This window comes from Nomascus leucogenys, chromosome 4 (assembly GCF_006542625.1).
Source record: "Nomascus leucogenys isolate Asia chromosome 4, Asia_NLE_v1, whole genome shotgun sequence".
Taxonomy (NCBI): domain Eukaryota; kingdom Metazoa; phylum Chordata; class Mammalia; order Primates; family Hylobatidae; genus Nomascus; species Nomascus leucogenys.
In genome coordinates, this window is record NC_044384.1 from 46,350,522 (window position 1) to 46,372,342 (window position 21,821).

Below are 21,821 nucleotides of genomic sequence, written 5' to 3' on the forward strand. Positions count from 1 at the left end.
AAGCTAATGTTACTAAAGGAAACAATGGGTGGCTGAAATGAAATAAATCAAGCATTATAGAATATTAAAGTGGATCTTAGAGAATAATTCAGTTAGGCCAGGCGCGGTGGCTCATGCCTGTAATCCCAGCACTTCGGGAGGCTGAGGTGGGCGGATCACGAAGTCAGGAGATAGAGAATAATTCAGTTAAGTCTCTTAGACATTTCTTTAATCCTTTCTATATCATACTTAATAAATTATTTTATAGCTTCTCCTTTATGACTTCTAGTGATATAATCTTTGCTACCTCATAATATAGCTTTGTTTTCTGTTGAAAAACTGCTTATCAGGAACATCCCGTCTCCAGGTGTTTACAGAGATGAGACAAAAAAACGAAAAAAGAAAAAATACATCAGGAACATCTCTGCATGATAGCCAAAATATTTTTCTACTGGCTGTAGAACCACCACCTGTTAATCTGACTGCTATTTTTGGAAGAGAGTCTCTAGAAATGTCGACTTAGACTTGCTCCTCTCTTCTCTCCTCGGCCCCATCAGCCCCAGTATCATTATGAGAGCAGCCGTGTTAGTAGACAGCATCCTCACCTTGGCCATGAATGTAGCCAGGGACAGAGAACAGACTCAAGCAGCACAGTACAAGTATCCTGACTTCCCAGCAACAATTGATTGGATCAGAAACAGACACCTGGTCTAAGTAAGGCTAATTAAAATCCTCTGAGATAATTGGAATCAAGTGTAAGAAAGAGTCAGCTTCTCTTTGGTGGCTGAAGCTTTATATTATAAAACTCAGGAGGTATCAGCAGCTAAGATTTCTGAAACACGGAAAAGTCAAACCGCAGAAAGAAAATGGAAATGACTATAAAAAGAGAATCTGAGGCCATGGCAGGGAGAATGCTGACAGCATGTGAGTCCCTGTAATTCTGTTTTTCTTATGGATGGACTGCTGAAATTTCCCAGTATCTTTTCCATAAACATTGTGTTTCAGATTACAGAGTTTTTTTAAAAAAATTTTGTTTTTAAATTAATTGAGGACAGTCAATATAATTGGCAATCTGATTTAGACATTTTAAACTGTCTCAGTAGTGGTTGGTCATTCTACTGCTTCTGTTAATATTCAAATTCCTGTTTTCAGACCTTGGTTGAGATTCTGTCTCTGTTTCCTGTTTGCTGCCTTGCTTGATTGTTTTTGTATTCTGTGGTCTTATTTGTTATGTTTAACCTTGCATAGGCGTTTAGAAGCTGTATAGATAAAATATTGGACACTATTTTATTTTTTACTTTCAATTCCAGGATACATGTACAGAACTTACAGGTTTGTTACATACGTATGTATGTGCCATGGTGGTTTGCTGCCCCTATCAACCAGTCATCTAGGTTTTAAGCCCTGCTGACACAATTTTTATTTAAACTATGTGTTAGGTCCACAACTACGCCAAATGTCACGCCTGGGGTCAGGTTCGAGCCCATGCCAAGGTTCGAGGGGAGTGAGTGGATGGGCAGATAGCTGAAAGAACACTCGGGGCTGTCGGCAGGTGAAATGCAGTTTAATTCAGCAGCTCTCTCATCAGCAGCTCTCTTACGCTAGCTATCTCATTAGCAGCTTTCTCACACTGTCCTATTCTGAGCTGTCTGCTCCAGCTCTGTGGCTCCTGCCACCCCGCGCCTGCACGTCAGCCTCTCCCTTGCCTTTAGGGTCAGCAGCTTAACTCTTTCTCTCTCTTGGCCGTGGCTCCCCTGTGTCTGTATGCAAGATGGACAGTTGTGGTTCTCTCTCTGTCTCTTTCTGTGGGTGCCAGCGCCATGTCAAGCCTTATGCACAGCGTCAGAAGGGTAGTTATACCTTCTACAGACAATAGTGGCTTAGAACCAAGTATGAACTTACACAAATAGGTTATATAACAAGTGGAGGTGTGCGCCTGTACACCAATCCCAGTGAGTCACGCAGGCCTGGATGTCTGCCTTGGCCTATTCCTTGACTAAAGCGCATCCACATACCTTACACTATGACATTAAGTGAGTTCAAAATTTCAGCTATATTATAGGTGTAAACCTGGAAAAAAGCGAGTAGTTATTTTTCAAATATTCTATAGATTAGGAAGTATTTTCCATTGTTAAACCATTTTTATCTTCTTTACAAAAGACATGTAGACATCTAACTAATATTGGGCATATTTGGATAAAGTGAATCAGCTAAGCTATAGATAAAACCAGTAAAAGTAAACAAGTGAATATGATTTTTATAATTACTGGAAGAATACCAATATATTTGCACTATTTACTGGAAAAGATAAACAAGGGAATAATGGCTAATGAAATTATTTAAGATGAACTAAACTTAATATTTTCATGAGAATATGAAAGAATAGGAAAGTAGTTTATTATTAATTGCATAGCTATATCAAAGCTATTAAAATAACGTAGATAAAAAGAAACAATATGACGAAGATAAAATCTATAAATACAGATAAGTATTAGGTTTTACAAGAGTAGATGGCACTTACCATCATTGACTTTGAGGCTTTAATTTTTATGGGTGTTTGGAATGAGTTTTCTAAGTTGTCTAGTTGCTAACTTTAGTAATTATTTGTGGATTTGAGCAACGGATGATCCAAACGGATGCTTTTTTTCCATTAAAAAATCAACATTTTGTCAAAGAAAAAACATGGAATAAAGTGGGAGAAGATCTTCATAATGCAAAGAATTAACAAAGTACTTCTTTATTTAGAACTCTTGAAGGTAAAACACACACACACCAACATGTGTTTCCCCACATGCCTGCCCTAGAGATACTCTAGTGCTATACACAAAGAAAAGTGTACAAGAATCCTTAAAACAAAATTGGTTACAAAAGGGAAAATATTTAAAAACAATGGAAGTGTTTATCAATAGGAGAATAAATATACTAATACAATAAAATTCTATACAGCAGTGAAAGAACACAATATAGCTGCATGTGGTGACATGACTACACCTAAAAACGTGCTCTAAATGGGAAAATATTATGTCAAATTTTTTTACAGTGTACTATTATTCAGATAGTTTTACAGCTAACTCAACACTACACAGTATTTTGTTTGGAGGACATACATGTGGTAAAAATATACTGAAATCATTGGATTATGATTTTGATGGCTGTAATTTCTGGTGAGGCAAGAAAGGAAATGTAACCACTGAGGACTAAATAGGAATTTAAATTGTATTATTAACTATTTTTTTAGGCTGGGTTATAGGGTACAACATTATTTTTATACGGTTATGCAATTTTTCACTATAAATGAAACAAGACAATTTCCAATAAAATTGTGAGAGAAAATGGGTAAAGTGAGGTTTTCTGACCAGAATGATAGATCATAATTTTTGCTTTAGCTATGAAGAAGCAAACAAAATTAGAGGAATATGGTGATTTGCTGAGATGCTAGCATAAGAATGGTGAAACAAAAGGATATATATGTGTCATATATTCTTGAAATGTGGAAACAAGTAAATATTCTAATAAAAACTGGATAACAGAACCAATGCTAGAAAACTTTAATAGACAGGGTGAAAAGTGAAGTTCCAGGCAAATCTGTAGGATTATAAACAGATTGCAGGTATTTCATTCATTCATGTGTTTTTTCATCATGCTTCCTTTCATTTTCAACCAGACATTTTCCACCAGATGTGCCAGGCATTGCATAGATTTATGCTGTCCAGTATGGTAGCCAATAGCCACATGTAGCTATTTAAATTAATTAAAATAAAATACAATTAAAAGTCAATTATTTGGTTGCTTTAGCCAAGTTATATTGATATTCAAGGGATCAGAAGTGATCTCAGGTGATACTGTGGCTAGTGCTTTCCATTTTGAACAGTACAGATTTAGGACATTTTCATCATGAAAGTTCTATTGGATGGTGCTGCTGAAGATGCTAAGATTAGAGAAGTGAATAACACAGATTGTATATTCTAATGGAAAAAAGAGAAAGTAAAGGAAAAGATCATAAAAGTGTAATGTAATGTTAATGTGTCATTAGAAGAAAGTAGAATAATTGGCCAGAGAGGAAAGGAAAATGGGTAAAGACAATCAGACTGTAAACACTAATGAAATGGTTTCCTTAGATCGTAACAATGGGAAAAAAAGCATTTCTGTTTATTGTAATGGGGTAGAAAAGAAAAGAATGCGTGGCTTCATGCATGCCAAGAGAAACAATTATTCTAATAAAAGAGCACAAAAGAGATTTTTAGTAAGATAAGAATTTAAAAATGGTAATTGAAGTAATAATTCAAGAGGATGTATGAGCTCCCTAGCACAGATAGAAGAATAAGAAACCAGTAGAGGAAGACCCCTGCATTGCCAAAGCAGAGGCCTGTGAGGAAGGGCACAGATGTCTTTGCTTTGTGGGTTTTGGGATAGTGAATTCAAATCTAAGTCTGATTCCTTCTATTTCGTCTCTGAAGCAGGAGGTGATATTTTTCAAAAGAGAGAAGTTGGAATAGAGAGTTTAAGAAGACACAAGTTTTGAAACAATTGATGTGTAAACTTTTTAGGCAAAATAGTACCTTTCCTTTTCTACTAGTCCATTTTTATTACTCTATTCATTCTCATAACCCTGTTTCTAGAACCACCAAATTATCTATTCATTGTTTTCTGACTGAGCATAACTCATTCCAGCATTGATAACCTAACCCAGCTCAGCCATTACATCTGTAATTCTCTCATCTGCTCTTCCAGTGACCTTATGTTCTGCCAAATGATACAGCCCTTGTCCTGTCTTTTCGTGAATCTTTCTCTGGTCGTGGTGTACTCATAAATGTTTAACAACTAGCTCTCAAGACAAAAACAGAAACAAATCTCGATTTGTAGCATTTGCTGATTTCTATGTTATAAATCTATTCACCGTGGTTCATTTTGAGCTACCAACATAACCACAACTGGCTTGCAAGATTCATAAAATTTTAACAATCAGCTTCCTGGCAAGAACTGCAAAAGATCTAAGATCTTACCCTGGCAAGTTAACAAACCAGGCTACTGCCACATTCATGAAAACAGCCTGAGGGTTGCAGGAAGGAAAGCTGGGGCCAGCATGATGGAATGCTTTGCAGCAATATCAGCTGAAATGCAGTAGATCTTTTTGTTGTTGTTGTTGTTGTTGTTAGTTTGTACTTTTGTACTAGAACTGGTTCTAGAATTAATAATTACCTATCATTACTTCATCTGGGCCACTGTAAGCACATTCTGCTATAGGACCTTTGCATATTTGTCAGCAATGCCTGGAAACACTTCCCTAAAATCCTTTGGCACATTCCTTCAGTTAATTATAGGTAGATGTCACTTCATCAAAGAGAGTTTCTCAGAAGAACCTGTCTAAAATAGACTCCCTCCCACCTCCACACCATCTCCTCTAATTGCTTCTCTGGTTGTATTCCACATGTTACGATATGTTTATATTCATAATCATTGTCCAAAATATTTTCTAAGTTCCATTGTGATATATTCTTTTATATATGTTATTTATAGTGTATTTTTAAATTTCCACAAGTATGAGGATTTTCTAGCTATCTTTTTGCTTTTCCTTTATGCCTTTATTTTAAGCTTTTTTAATTTTTTTACTTTTTTAACTATTATTTTAATTTCAGTGGTACATGTGCAGGTTTGTCATATAAATTGTGTCTTATGGGGGTTTGGTGTTCAGATTATTTCATCAAGGTAATAAGCATATTAGTAGTACTCCATAGGTATTAAAAGTAATGGCAGGCCGGGCACAGTGGCTCATGCCTGTAATCCCAGCACCTTGGGAGGCCAAGGCAGATGGATCACCTGAGGTCAGGAGTTCAAGACCAGCCCAGCCAAGATGGCGAAATCCCATTTCTACTAAAAATACAGAAAATTAGCCATGTGTTGGGGTGCATGGCTGTCATCCAAGTTACTCAGGAAGCTGAGGCATGAGAATCACCTGAACCTGGGAAGCAGAGGTTGTAGTGAGCCAAGATCATGCCACTGCACTCCAGCCTTGGAGACAGTGAGACTTGGTGTAAAAATAATAATAATTATAATGGCAAATCCACAATTATTTTTACACCAACCTAATAATTTTTTGATCCTCACCTTCCTCCCTCACTCCACCCTCAAGTAGGCTCCAGTGTCTATTGTTTCCTTCTTTGTGTCCATGTGTACTCAATGTAAGTGATAACATGTGATATTTGCTTTTCTGTTCCTGTGTTATTTCACTTAAGATTTAACAGTCTCCAGCTCCATCCATGTGGCTGCAAAGGACATGATCTCATTCTTTTTGTGGCTGTGTACTATTCCATGGTGTAAACATTCCATGTTTTCTTTATCCAGTCTACTATTAATGGGCATTCAGGATGATTCCATGTTTTTGCTATTGTGAATAGTGTTGCAATGAACATACGTGTACATGTATCTTTATGGTAGAATACTTTATATTCCTTTGGGTATATATGCAATCATGAGATTGGTGGGTTGTGAGAGGTGGAGGTTGCAGTGAACTGAGATTGCACTACTGCACTCCAGCCTGGGCTTGGGTGACACAGTGAGACTCCATCTCAAAAAAAAAAAAAAAAAAAAAAGAAGGAAAGAAAGATTGCTGGGTTGAATGGTAATTCTGTTTTGAGTTCTTTGAAAAATCATCAAACTGCTTTCCACAGTGGCTGAACTAAGGCATAAGTGTTTCCCTTTCTTCACAGCCTCACCAGCATCTGTTATTTTTTGACTTTTGAATAGCCATTCTGACTGGTGTGAGATGATATTGCATTGTGGTTTTGATTAGCATTTCTCTAATGATTAATGATGTTGAGCATTTTTTGATATGCCTGTTGGCCACGTGTATTTCTTTTTTTTGAAAAGTTTACATGTCGTTTGCCCACTTTTTAATGGGTTTCTTTGGTTTGTACTTGTTAGTTTGCTCAAGTTCCTTATAGATTCTGGAAATTAGACCTTTGTCAGATGCACGGTTAGAAAATATTTTCTCCCATTCTGTGGATTGTCTGTTTACTCTGTTGATAGCTTATTTTGCTATGCAGAATCTCTTTAGTTCAATTAGCTCCCATTTGTCAATTTTTGTTGCAATTGCTTTTGGCATCTTCGTGAAATCTTTGCTAGGGCCTATGTCCAGAATGGTATTTCCTAGGTTATCTTCCAGGGTTTTTATAGCTTTCAGTTTTATATTTAAGTCTTAATTCATCTTTAGTTGATTTTTGAATATAGTGGTGTAGGGACAGGGTCCAGTTTCAATCTTTTGCATATGGCTAGCCAGTTATCCCAGTACTATTTATTGAAGAGGGAGTACTTTCTCCGTTGCTTGTTTTTGTCCACTTTGTCAAAGACCAGATGGTTGAAGGTGTGCAGCTTTATTTGTGGGCTCTTTATTCTGTTTCATTGGTCTATGTCTCTGTTTTTGTACCAGTACCATGCTGTTTTGGTTACTGTAGCCTTGTAGTATAGTTTGAAGTGGGGATTTTTTTATTTTTTTGGTTCCAGATGAATTTTTTAGAATAGTTTTCTTCTAATTCTGTGAAGAATGTCATTGGTAGTTTTGTAGGAATAGCAATGAATCTGTAAATTGCTTTGGGAAATGTGGCCATTCTAACAATATTGATTCTTCAAATCCAAGACTATGGAATAATTTTCCATTTGTGTCATCTGTGATTTCTTTCACCAGTGTTTTGTAATTCTCATTGTAGAGATCTTTCACCTCCTGGTTAGCTGTATTCCTAGGTAATGTTTTGTGTGTGGTTATTGTGAATGGGATTGTGTTCTTGACTTGGCATGCAGCTGGGGTGTTGTTGGTGTATAGAAATGCTACCGATTTTTATCCATTGATTTTGTATCCTGAAACTTTGCTGAAATTCTTTATCAGATCTAGGAGCCTTTTGCACAGAGACTATCTGTTTTTTTTTTTTTTAGATATAGAAGCGTATTGTCTGCAAACGAGGATACTTTAACCCTCTCTCTATTTGGATTCCTTTTATTTATTCCTTCTGCCTGATTGCTGTGGCCAGGACTGCCAGTACTACGTTGAATAGAAGTGGTGACAGTGGGCATCCTTGTCTTGTTCTGGTTCTCAAGGGAAGTGATTCCAGCTTTTGTCCGTTCAGTATGATGATGGGTTTGTCTTATTAGATAGCTCTTATTATTTTGAGATATGTTCCTTTGATGCCAGGTTTGTTGAAGGTTTTTAACATGAATGGATGTTAAATCTTATCAAAAGCCTTTTCTGCATCTATTGAGATGATCATCTTTTTAGTTCTGTTTGTGTAATAAATGACATTATTAATTTGTGTATGTTGAACCAGCCTTGCATCCCACTTAAAAAGCTGACTTGATTGTGGTGGATTAGCTTTTTGATGTGCTGTTGAATTTGGTTTACTAATATTTTGTTGAGAATTTTTGCATCCGTGTTCATCAAGGAGCGTGGCCTGAAATTTTCCTTTTTCACTGTGTCTCTGCCAGATTTTGGTAGCAGAATGATGCTGGCCTAATAGAATGAGTCTAGGGAGGAATTCCTCCTCGTCAATTTTTTGGAATAATTTCAGTAGGAATGGTACCAGCTCAGCTCTTCTTTGTATGTCTGGTAGAATTTGGCAATGAATCTCTCTGGTCCTGGGTTTTTTCTGGTTGGTAGGCTTTTTATTACTGATAAATTTTGGAACTCATTATGGTTCTATTCAGAGTTTCAATCTCTTCCTGGTTCAGTCTTGAGAAGCTTTTTATTTTGAAATAATTATATTTTTATATGAAATTGCTTAGAAATACACAGGAAAGTCCTGTGCTGCCTTCAACTATCAGCTCCCAATGTTATACTAACATCATATATAACTATAGTACAACAATAATAACAATAATACCTTAAAATTTATATTGATACAGGCCATGGAACTTATTCAGATTTCAGCGGTAATACTTGCAGTTATTTGTGTGTGTGTGTGTGTGTATGTGTGTACAGCTCTGTGAACTTTTATTATATGTGTAGCTTTGTATACCATCACCAACATCATGAGACTTACCCCACCACAGCATTCCTTGATATTACTCCTCCCCTATCTCTAGGCCTAGGCAACTGCTAATCTGTTCTCCCACTCTGGAATTATGTTATATCATGAATATAAATGGAATCGTGCAATATGTATCCTTTTGAGATTGCAGGTTTTTTCACTCAGCATAATTAGTGTAGAGTTCATCAAAATTGTTGCATGTATCAATAGTCTTCCTTTTGTTCTGGATCGTATTCCATTGTATGGATGTACCACAATTTGTTTAGCCATTCACCCACTGAGAGACATCTAGGTAGTGTGAAGGTTTTGGCTATTGTGGACAAAACTGCTAAGAATATTCATGTACAATCTGAATGAAAATGTTATCTGGGATATATGTTTAAGAGTGCAGTTGCTGAGTCTTATTGTTAAGTTCAGCTTTAGATTTAAAAGAAACTGCCAAAGTATTTTCCAGAGTGGTTACATCACTTTGCATTCTAACCAGCAATGCATAAGTGACCCAATTTCTCCATATGCTTGCCAGCATTTCATGTTGCAACTATTTTTTTTAATTTTAGTCATTTTCATAGATAGATATCTCATTATGGTTTTAATTTGCACTTTGCACTTTTACTGCTGGGCAAGGGTGGGAGTTCCAGCTCTTTCTGGCTGGAAGGGGTAGGAGGAATGCCTTGTTACTTCTCCCTCTGTGCCTTTCACTGACACCTTGAGAGAGCTGTAGCCTTTTTACTGCTGGGTTGTGGTGCAAGTAATGTCTCACACTACCCCGTGGGGAAGAATAAAGATACTTCTTTACTTGTGGGTATGGGTGGAAGTCCAGGCTCCCCACATAGTTTCCAAATGACCTTGAGATGCTGGCAGAGTTGGAGAGTAGGGTGTGGTGCTTGAGTCCAATCAGTAAGGATGAAAGTCTTGAATCCCTACTGTTTACTCTGATACCATCACCCAGTAGGAAATTTGGGGTCCTCATTATAGCCTATCCAGGGTAGATATAGTCTAGGCTTCTGATTCAGTCTTTGTGGGGGCAGTTTTTTCTTTTTTTTTTTTTTTTTTTTGAGATGGAGTCTGGCTCTGTCGCCCAGGCTGCAGTGCAGTGGTGCGATCTCGGCTCACTGCAAGCTCTGCCTCCCAGGTTCACGCTATTCTCCGGCCTCAGCCTCTGGACTAGCTGGGACTATAGGCGCCCGTCACCACGCCCAGCTAATTTTTTGTATTTTTAGTAGAGATGGAGTTTCATCGTGTTAGTCAGGATGGTTTCGATCTCCTGGCCTCATGATCCACCCGCCTCGGCCTCCCAAAGTGCTGGGATTACAGGCTTGAGCCATCGCTCCCGGCCGGGGCAGTTTTTTTCTGATGTGTTTAGCTGGAGTAGAGATGTTATTGTGTTATTGTCTAAATATATTCTCTCTTATTAAGCCGCCCCTCTCCTGGTCTCTTGGCTAAAGAAAGCAGGCTTTTGTTGGAGCTTTATTTTGTCTATACCCATTGGCATTTCTGGGTTGCTTGTCTCTTCTACTTCACGTTTGGAACATACAAAGCATAGAGAAAATCTCAGAAATTTACTACCTCCTTGTTTCTCTGGTAACAAGTCTCCTAGCCAGTCTGCCTTCTTCTTTACACCTTTCAGTCTTCTTATGTTGGTTTTACATATAATGCACCCAGAGTTTTTTATTGTACTTACAGGAAGTAATAAGGAAAAGTGTGTATCTATTCCATCTTCCCAAAAGTAGAGGTCAGGAGTGTTGAACTTATGCTTGCTTGTGAATTTTCTTTTTTGTTTTCTTTTTTTTTAAATTATACTTTAAGTTCTAGGGTACATGTGCACAATGTGCAGGTTTCTTACATATGTATCCATGTGCCATGTTGGTGTGCTGCACCCATTAACTCGTCATTTACATTAGGTATATCTCCTAATGCTATCCCCCCTCCCCCCATCCCACGACAGGCCCTGGTGTGTGATGTTTCCCTTTCTGTGTCCAAGTGTTCTCATTGTTCAATTTGCACCTATGAGTGAGATCATGCGGTGTTTGGTTTTTTGTCCTTGCGATAGTTTGCTCAGAATGATGGTTTCCAGCTTCATCCATGTCCCTACAAAGGACATGAACTCATCATTTTTATGGCTGCATAGTATTCCATGGTGTATGTGTCACATTTTCTTAATTCAGTCTATCATTGATGGACATTTGGGTTGGTTCCAAGTCTTTGCTATTGTGAATAGTGCCGCAATAAACATACGTGTGCATGTGTCTTTATAGCAGCATGATTTATAATCCTTTGGGTACATACCCAGCAATGGGATGGCTGGGTCAAATGATATTTCTAGTTCTAGATCCTTGAGGAATTGCCACACTGTCTTCCACGATGGTTGAACTAGTTTACAGTCCCACCAACAGTGTAAAAGTGTTCCTATTTCTCCACATCCTCTCCAGCACCTGTTGTTTCCTGACTTTTTAATGATCACCATTCTAACTGGTGTGAGATGGTATCTCATTGTGGTTTTGATTTGCATTTCTCTGATGGCCAGCGATGATGAGGATTTTTTTAATGTGTCTGTTGGCTGCACAAATGTCCTCTTTTGAGAAGTGTCTGTTCATATCCTTTGCTCACTTTTTGATGGGGTTGTTTCTTTTTGTCTCGTAAATTTGTTTGAGTTCATTGTAGATTCTGGATATTAGCCCTTTGTCAGATAAGTAGATTGCAAAAATTTTCTCCCATTCTGTGGGTTGCCTGTTCACTCTGATGGTAGTATCTTTTGCTGTGCAGAAGCTCTTTAGTTTAATTAGATCCCATTTGTCAACTTTGGCTTTTGTTGCCATTGCTTTTGGTGTTTTAGACATGAAGTCCTTGCCCATGCCTATGTCCTGAATAGTATCGCCTAGGTTTTCTTCTAGGGTTTTTGTGGTTTTTGATCTAACATGTAAGTCTTTAATCCATCTTGAATTAATTTTGTATAAGGTGTAAGGAGGGGATCCAGTTTCAGCTTTCTACATATGGCTAGCCAGTTTTCCCAGCACCATTTATTAAACAGCGAATCCTTTCCCCATTTCTTGTTTTTGTCAAGTTTGTCAAAGATTAGATGGTTGTAGATGTGTGGTGTTATTTCTGAGGGCTCTGTTCTGTTCTTATGTAACTGCATGCTTCATTCAAGGTAGTTTTTTTTTTTCTAAATTTGCTTTACTGTTTCCTTATTCAGCCTAGTCACAGCTACATTAAAATTAAACCAGGGAGTTTGGAATTGCAGTTATGGCAATTTTCAGTTCACAGATTTCTAACTGGCTGCTTTTCAAATCTACAATACTAATTTTTATTATTTTTGGTTTTGACATTTTAAAATTTGATATTATAAACATGATTGATTTATAAAGATGTCAATCAAAGTTGTCTAGTGATATATTATCTGGTAATTTTGATATTTAGAGTATCTTTGGATTAGTTTGTGTTGTGTTTTGTTTCTGTTGATTTTGGTTATGTAGTCATTTTGTATGTTGAGTGACCTGTGAGTCAACACACAACATGGGCAAGAATGGCCTTACTGAGATTTGGAATTACCCAGGTAATTTGAAGCTGGGCTTCAGTCTATGGGAAGTCTTCTCATAGACTTTATTTCTGTTTCATTCTGTTTCTTGAAATACAGACTTTTGGGGTCTCAGTCCTAGGAATGGGTTAATTTCTCAGGGCCCCTACACTTGGCAGAGTCTGGATTCCATCTTCTGTTTCCAAAGTTTTGTGTGGCCCTCACAAGTACTGCCCAACCTCTCAGTTGCCTATCCTGGGTCAGATGTTGTCCCCAGGGAAAGAGTGGCCTAAAATTTTAGTCTCACTTCTCTGGATTTTTGACTTCTGTTAGATCTGGAACTAGGTATTCCTTATTACCTTGTTAATTCTTAGATGCTTTTTTGAAGATTCAAAAATTATATTTCAATCAGATATTTTAAATAGTAGTAGAAGCACTTTTTTTCAATTTACCCAGTTCTATCTTACTGGAGGAATTCATTTTCTTATTAATATTATTTAATTTTTCTGGTAATTTTGTGTAGTAGAGGAAATAAAATTATATGTTTCAATTATAATCTTCATTGAATTAAAAAATGTTAATGTCCATAAAACACTGTTATGTTCTTTCAACATGTAGTTATGCTCTTTTCTATAGCTTACTTTTCTTTATTTGGTCTTTATGAGGTAGAGTGGTTTATTTGGAAGAGCACTAGGCTTGGATTTAGGGTTTTCTTTCATAGCACTTTTGTCTAAGAAGTCTTTTTTCATTGCATTAATTTACTAATTTCAGTCGGGATTTTCTGACTTGTAAAACAAACAAACAAAAAATAAATTAGATGATTTCCAGTCTCTAAACTCTATAATGATTTAGATCTGCAAATTAAATGAGACAATTGTTATTTCTGTGTTTATAGAATTATTTTCTTTCTGTTCAGCACTTTGAGTTTCTAATTAATACCAATTTGCAGGAATTATAGGGAACAGAGAAACTTGTTAAATACAGCAAAGGGAGGTTGTCAGCGATGTGGAAAACTCTATAGGACAAAATATTTGATATTTACTTAGGTAAAGTACAAGGAGAAAAAAAAGTACAGGCAGAATGCGTAGACTAAAAGATAATTAAGAGACATTTCACTTAAATGCTATGTACGGACCTTGGATTATTACTTTAAACAATTCTTAAAAACAGAAAATGTGAGACAAATGTGAACACAAAATATGTTTAGTGATATTAAGACATCATTAATTGTGTTAATTACATTATTGGTATTATGGCTATGTTTAAAAATGTTTTGGAGTATTTACAGATACAATAATATGATACTTGTGTTTTGCTTAACCATTATCAGAAGTAGGTGAGACAGAGCAGTTGGTGGGTGTATAGAATTCAGAATTGGCCACAAATTGATAATTGTTGAAATTGGTTGATGGACATATAGAAATCCATTGCACTTTTTGCTCGACTCTTAAAATATTTTAAAAAGGAACTGAAGGAAGGTAAAGAAGAGATGGTAATAAAGTTAAACTTTTATTATATGAAATGAAAACGTCATAGGTTCTAGAATCCCCCCAGGGCTGTGAACCCATAGCTACAATTGGCAATGCTAAATTATCTCGTAGTCAGCCTAGGTATTGGTTTAAGTCACCAGCAAAGTAGAAGATCAAAGATCCCTCTTTAATGAAGATTTTTATATTTGATATTTCTGAATGAGATCATAATAGTCCTAATGAGAAAAAGAGTACATTGTTGGACTTCCTTACATTTTACATATAATTTAGTACTGATATATAATATATATTCTTATATATTCTTAAGAATATATATTATATATCTCATATCTTTTATAGAATTTTTTCCTGACACTATCAGTTCTTGAATTGACAATTTTTAGTAAAATTAAATATAAACTAATTTAGATTCATGATATTTAAATATTTTTCTTTCTAACTAGGTTTTAAAATATTCTTATAGCTATGACTGAAAACAAGACAGTTTCCTCTTCTTCCACTAGAGATGATCAAACCAATATAGGTAAGTTTGTCATAAATTGATTTTCTTTGAAAATAGTTCATAGATAAATGGAATTCAAATCACTTACAGAGGAGGGCGACTGCAAAGATAGTAATCTTTTCCAGGATAATGGTCACAAAACTAAAACTTACTGGGACCAGTAAAGTGAGCTAAGAGAAAAGAGTGAGTCAGTGTAACAAAAACACATTATCTGAATTATAATCAGTCTATTTTATTTTGGTTTATGTTATTATGGATGAACTGTGTTATAGGTAATAAAATAGATAAGCAGTACAACAATGGTGTGCTTGAATCAGCTCTTGTATGTATCTCTTCTCGATTCCACTCCACTGGTAACTTCAAATTGGTCATGGTGTTAGTATTTATTACCAACTAACAGCTGGATATTAAACTTTTACTGGCACATCACTGAAGCTAAACATGGAAAATTAAAAATGAAAATACTCATATAATTCTATTTTTAAAGTTATATGATTTTATTGCATTACCTTGCTGTATTTTTTGGCATCTTGAGCTCTGACATCTTTTATTCTGTATCATGTTAGCAATGTCATATCTTTGCATGATATAAAACAGAGGTCAGCAAATGATAGCCCATTGCCCAAATCTGGCCAGCAGCCTTTTATTTACAGACCCCAAATTAAGAATGGTTTTTATATTTGTAAGGAGTTGTGAAAAGAAAAGAAAAAAGAAGACAATAAGGAATATGCAACAGAGACTGCATTTGGCCCACAAAATCTAAAATTTTTACTATCTGATGCTTTCCAGAAAACATTTGCCAACCCTGGTATAGAACTTAACCTTGAATACTTTGAGAACAATAAGTAGTCTTTGTATCAGTTATCACCGCTGCACTGATGCTATGTAACAACCAACCATAAAAATGCAGGTGCATACAGCATCATAAACATTCATTTTATGCTCACTTGTGCATGAGTCAGCTGGATGGTTCTGCTAATATCAGGTGGGCTCAGTACAGCTCACTCATGAATCTGGAGTAAGACACAGGTTAATTCAGTACCATTATTATCTTGCTTATTTTGGCTGAGCTCATTTACAGGTCTAGGGTCTTGGCTCGGAAAATTAGGCTGATTCAGCTCTGCACTTGCTTGTCTCTCATATTCCAGCATACTGTTAAGGGGCTTGATCTCTCGGTTTTGGCAGTTTCAAGAGGAGGGACAGAAGAACAGAAGGCCTCTTCAGGCCAATGCGCAGAACTGGCGCCCTATCATTTCTGTCACATTTTATTGATCAAAGCAAGTCACAGAACTAGCACAGATCTATGGGTAGGAGAGTAGACTCCACCTCCTGATGGAAGATGCTGCAAAGTCACACTGCAAAGGAAAGTGAATACTGGGAGGAGAAAATTATTGGGGTTATTATTGCAATCAACTTACTACAATTTTCTTCAGAGTTATAATTGAAAGCAGTCATTTAGTAATTCCAAATGTGGATAAGGTCATGACAGAATGGATTTTATTTAAAATTATTAGCCTTGGGTTAGAATCTTATTTCATCACCACATATTTTCTAAATATTTGAAAAACCTTGGTTTGTAGCTGTTTATTTCTTCTATCAACATTAATTGAAAAAAATGTTATTTCATTTTCATTTATAGAGTTTGTTTTGTAAAGCTTAAGCAAAAGCTTGTTTTTATTTCTGGAAATTGATCTCAGTCTCAGATTAGTAACCTGGAACAAGTTATTCATTTAAAATAATTTCCCCAAAAACACAATTTGGAATGAACAGAAAATCATACAGGTGTGTGATTTTTTTAAATAGTTTATTTAAATAGTTGAAAGAACTATTTAAATAAACTATTTATATTTCAACTATTTGTACTTTCAACTATTTATATTTAAATTCTTTTTAATTCACATTATAATCAACCCCAAAACTTTCAGTTCTTTCAACTATTTATATTTAAATAGTTGAAAGAACTGAAAGTTTTGGGGTTGATTATAATGTGAATTAAAAAGACTAATAGTTTGTTCCAAGACTTCAGAGAGCTGAGCTGGTGATTTTCCTTTGAATGACTTGACAAGCCTATTTTAAATTGGAACAGAAAATGATCCAGTCTACACTCGTTTGCAAGCAAAAGCTAGAAAGTTAATAATATTAAGCATGACTTAAGCCACCCACCATCATTTGATGCAATAGATATACATAGCAGATAAAACTACCTATCACATGATTTAATGGAATGTAAATCTTCTGTGATATAGACATCTGTAAATGCATAAGAAATGAAAATATGTCTGGCTAACACTTTGGAAAATAATATAGTTAATAAATTGTCTTTTAAAATGTGCTTGGTTAGCAAGTTTAGGACTTTTGTATTTAAGTGACATTAAAAGCCATATTTGGAATGCTAACATCAATGGGGATTATCAGTTAAAATTTACTTTTATCACTTTGGCTTCACACCATCATCAAACTTCCTATTCTGTATGTAAGACAAACAGCCATTATAAACAACATTCAGCTAATCCAGAAAAGCATTGACGTGTCTGTGTTTAAGCCACAGGAATTTATCAGTCCTGTGTGTTTATTGTCAGTGTTTATTGCTATGTCTTCGAATATTTTAATTATGTATTATATACTAACTTTTGAAAAAGTTTGTCATTAATTCTATCACAAGAACACAGTGGGAGGTCATATTCACTAACTTCTGTGAAACTACATTCAACATAACACTTTTAAAAATATCCAAAATAAAATCATTTTTTGATGTTCTTTCGTTCATGATGTAACTACTGCAATCATATGGAAACTCTCACCATTCTAAAAATAATTAATGGGGCCAGGCACGGTGGCTCATGCTTGTAATCCCAACACTTCAGGAGGGTGAGGTGGGTGGATCACTTGAGACCAGGAGTTGGAAACCAGCCTGGGAAACAGAGTGAAACCCTGTCTTTACAAAAAATACAAAAATTAGCCAGGCCTGATGGTATGTGCCTGTAGTCCCAGCTACTGGGAAGCTGTGAGATAGGAGGATCCCTTGAACCAAGGAGGCAGATGTCGCATGAGGCACTGCACTCCAGCTTGGGTGAGAGAGCAAGACCCTGTCTCAAAAAACAATATCAATAAAAATAATTAATTGGATGATTATTCTGTGTTCTCAGTTGACATAAATCATAAAACAAATTACTAATCTTTTTCAAATTGTTCTGTACAGTTACAGCCATATATCTTAAGCTGACCAATAGTATTTTCAGATGACTCACATTTATAAATGGTTAGCTCTGTTTGGGACAACAATTTTTATTACAATTAATAGGACCTTTTAACAAACTATAATTTTCTGGCTTTGCAGGCAGTATTTTCTGTAAATACAAAACTGCATTTCATGGCAGCATCACATTTATTTGTATTGAAATACTGATAGTGCATTTATTTATTAAGGTTTTCCCAATATGTCTTTTCCATAACATGTGTCTTCTGGCAGAGAACGAATTTTTTTACAGAATAGTGTTTTGATATTTTAAAATAGAAAATACTTTGCATGTGTAAAAATATCTGAAAAATACATGTAAAGTTTAAAGAATATTGATAAAATTATATATTTGTGCACTTATAATTTGGCTTAAAGAATAGAACCTGGTGTTCACTCATCTCTTCCAAATCTCAATTTTATATATTACATATAAATATTAATGTAATACATATACAGTTCTATATATTTTATTTCATATAACAAGTTTAACTCTCCTATTAATTCACTAATGTTTGTTAAATCATTTGAAAATAGTAAGTTTTAGTTTTTACTTTCTTCTCAATGTAATTTTTTCCCATTTTCTTCTCTATCACTAGGCTGATTTTTTGTGTGTTGAATGAAGGTGACTAAAATGTGCACACATCTTCCTGTTTATGATTTTTAAAGTGAGACTCTTAATGTTTTGCCATTAAATATGTTTTTTTATGGTTTGTAAAGGTCATTCTTTATAATTTTCTATAAATTGTGAACCTGTTGTGAATTTTATTAATACTTTTTCTACATTTACTAACATTTTTCTGGACTTTTTTTCCTTTAATCTTTAAATTTAATGACTTGCATACATGGATTTACAATTTTTAAACAAACTTCATTCCTGGGACAAACAACTTTTTAAATTTTATTGTATTTTAATATATTTATAGATTTTGTTTCATAATCATTTGTTTAGGATGTTTGCATCTTTCTTATTCAGTAACATTTGCCCCTAAGTTTTCCGAACATTTCTTGTCTTGTTTTGGTAATGAGGGTTTTATAACTTCTAGATTGAATTATAGAGTGCTTCTTTATTTTCTGTTCTCAAAAAAAGATAATATATTTTTATTATTTTTTTCTGGAATATTTGGCTAAAATTACCGCTTAATTTGGAGGGATATAATTATTGATACAAAATATTTATTGGCCTTAGTACTACTCCAGCTTTCTGTTTATCTTCTATTCACTATTGATTAGCAAGTTATAATTTTTTCTTTTAAAAATCTATCTGGTTAAATATTAAATGTATTGGTACAATACTGTTAATAGTAGTCTTTATTTTTATATCACTCTATATGCAGTTGTTTCTTCTTTACATTCATAATACTATATTTGTTTCTTCTGGTTCTCCTCTGTTTAGTCTTGACAGTCTTGCCAGAGGTAATTCATTTGTGTTAACCTTTTCAAATTGCTAATATCAAAACTTTTGGATTATCTGTAGGTTTTTGTTGTTATGTTACTTTGTGTTTTATGAATTTGGGATATTATTACCTTCCTTCTCTTCCTTCTACTTTCTTTGTGTTTGCTTTCCCACATATTTTAAATTTGGTTGCTTAGATCACTAATTTTCAGGCTTTTTTCTTTTTTAATATAGTTATCTCAAGCTGTAAGTTTCCCTTGAAATAACATAGAGATAATAAAAAGGATTGGAGAGTCAAATCAAATAAGACTCATATAAAGTGTGTATCTTTGCTAATGATTTTAAGGTTATAGGAAATTCTCAAGTACAGTTGAAGCAGGGAGACATCTGGGACCATCAGAGCAGCTCTCCAGGTCCTGTCTCACCTGGTTGGATGTGCTCTGCTCCAGATTAAAGAATGATGTGTTTAAGCATGTATGTGCAGCCATGCGACTCATTCAGAAGACTGCCCTCTAGTCATGAAACAGCTTCATTTTTTATTAAGGTAGTTTAATAGTTAACATGATGTTTTTCAGGGAGCCATATCCCATAAACACATAGGTTCGGGTTTGTTTATGGTTATAATTCAAACAGCCAAAAACATCCTGCTAAAAGCTTTCTGTTGATAAGAACTCTCCAGTTAACAAACGTCAATTAGTATGTTTGCCAGAATGTCTGTTATTAGCATGTTTGCTAGGGGATTTGACCTGGTCACCTGTTTCCTTTCTTTGGGGGCCTCTCCTTTACACCCCATGGGAAAGTATGGATTATAGACTTGCTATAACTTTTAGATTTAATTGGTTTTGATTTATTTTTGACTCATATATTATTTAGACCTATGAAATATTTTGGTTAAGAGTTTAATATCTATAAGATCTACCTTATGGATTATGTCACTGAGATCTACTATATGTTTTGACTAATTTTTATCCTTTCAATCTTTATTAGATTGAGAGAAATCTGTTAATTTACCTACTTTTGGTGGATTTTTCTGTTTCTCTTTTCATCTCCTCAAATTTGGTCCCATGTAATTAGGTGCATCAGTGTTATGAACTGTAATACTATTATTTTATATAGTAGTCTTTCATATTATGAAATACTTAAACTTGCCCCACTTAATATTCTTTGATCAGAATTCTATGTTGTCAGATATAAAGATCATGACAATTGCTGTATTTTCTATTCATTTGCCTAGTATATTTCTGCCCATCACTTAAATTAAAACTTTCTGAATCACTTTGTGTGATGTGTACAACTTATTTTTACAGTTCACTTTACTATTGATGATTTAAGCCCATTTACAATTACAAATAAGACTCATAAAGTTTCATTTTCATTACATTTTTATATTTAAATACATTTATACATATGTATTTTGTACATTATTTGCTGTCCTTTTTCACACTTAGAAAAGTTTATGATACTAATACCTTACTTCTCTCTCTCTTAGATAATGTGTATTGGATCTTTATTATGAGCAATACCAAAATCAGCTAGGAAGCTTTTCTTGCCTTTGCATTCCATCTTCCTATCATTTAATTAAGGAATATTGTTTTATTCCTGGTTTATACTTATAATGTATTCTTACTGTATTTTGCATATACTCCCACTCCACACCAACACCATATTTTTGGTACTAGTACTGTATCTGCATCATCAGTACTGGATGTGCATTGTCGGAGCATAAGCACATAAGCCTTCCAGTCTATTATACTTTTCCCATCCTTCAATATTAGTTAAAAAGCTTACATATTCAAGACTCACTGCCTGTACTATGCCAAATTTCTCCCTTCATTTTTGTTGTACTACATCTACTTTCTAGTGGATTCAGAAAGGGATCCAAGGAAATATATTCTTTTGTTTCTTGAATGTTCATAGCAATTATCTCTGGCCTATATACTTGAGTGACAGTTTTATTTGATAAGTTATTTGGCTTACATTTTTTATATAATTTATTTTTTGTTTATGAGAGTATCTTAAATGTAGTATCTAATTGTCATTTGACATCAAATCATACCAATTTTATTTTCATCTAATTATAATCAACTTAGTATTCTTACATAGATTCCGCAGGATTTTTTATTTTTTTTTAGTTTAAAATTTTACTAGAATATAAAAATTTTGGAAATACAAAAAATATGACATGCCTAATGGTAAAACACTACTGTTTTCTTTCATGTACGTTATCTTTTAATGGATATACATGCATTTATACAGATGCATTATAAGTATAATTTTAAAATTTAAATTATATAAATAACTTTTATACAGTTTTGTAATTCTTGATAATTACATTTTTATTGAATAATAGTTCTCAGTCTTCTTTATCATAATTTAAATAACTATTGTTCTATTTTGGCATATATGCTAAGTGATACTGTGTTTAGCTTTTTAAAATTAAGCTACAATCCACATAGCATAAAATTTACCCTTCTAAAGTTTACAATTTAGAATTTTTAGTATAAGTTTGTGCAGCCATTACCACTATCTATTTCTAGAACACTTTCATAACCCCTGAAAGAAACCCTGTACCACTAGGATTCTTTCCTCATTCCCCCTCTACCCAGCCTCTGGTAACCACAAATCTGTTTTCTTGCTCTATGGATTTGTTCACTCTAGATATTTCCTATCAATGATTTTATAAAATAGTTG

General features: G+C 34.6%; 1 protein-coding gene across 2 annotated transcripts in view; it reads left to right on the forward strand.

Annotated features, from left to right (window-relative positions):
• CCDC178 (coiled-coil domain containing 178) overlaps positions 1-21,821 on the forward strand; it is a 506,700-nt gene that overhangs the window by 14,515 nt on the left and 470,364 nt on the right. For both annotated transcript variants that reach the window (XM_012506252.2, XM_030810102.1), the window contains exon 3: positions 14,441-14,520. In XM_012506252.2, coding sequence (XP_012361706.1) covers positions 14,463-14,520 — 58 coding nt within the window. In that variant the 5' untranslated portion in view covers positions 14,441-14,462. The remainder of the gene's footprint in view (positions 1-14,440; positions 14,521-21,821) is intronic.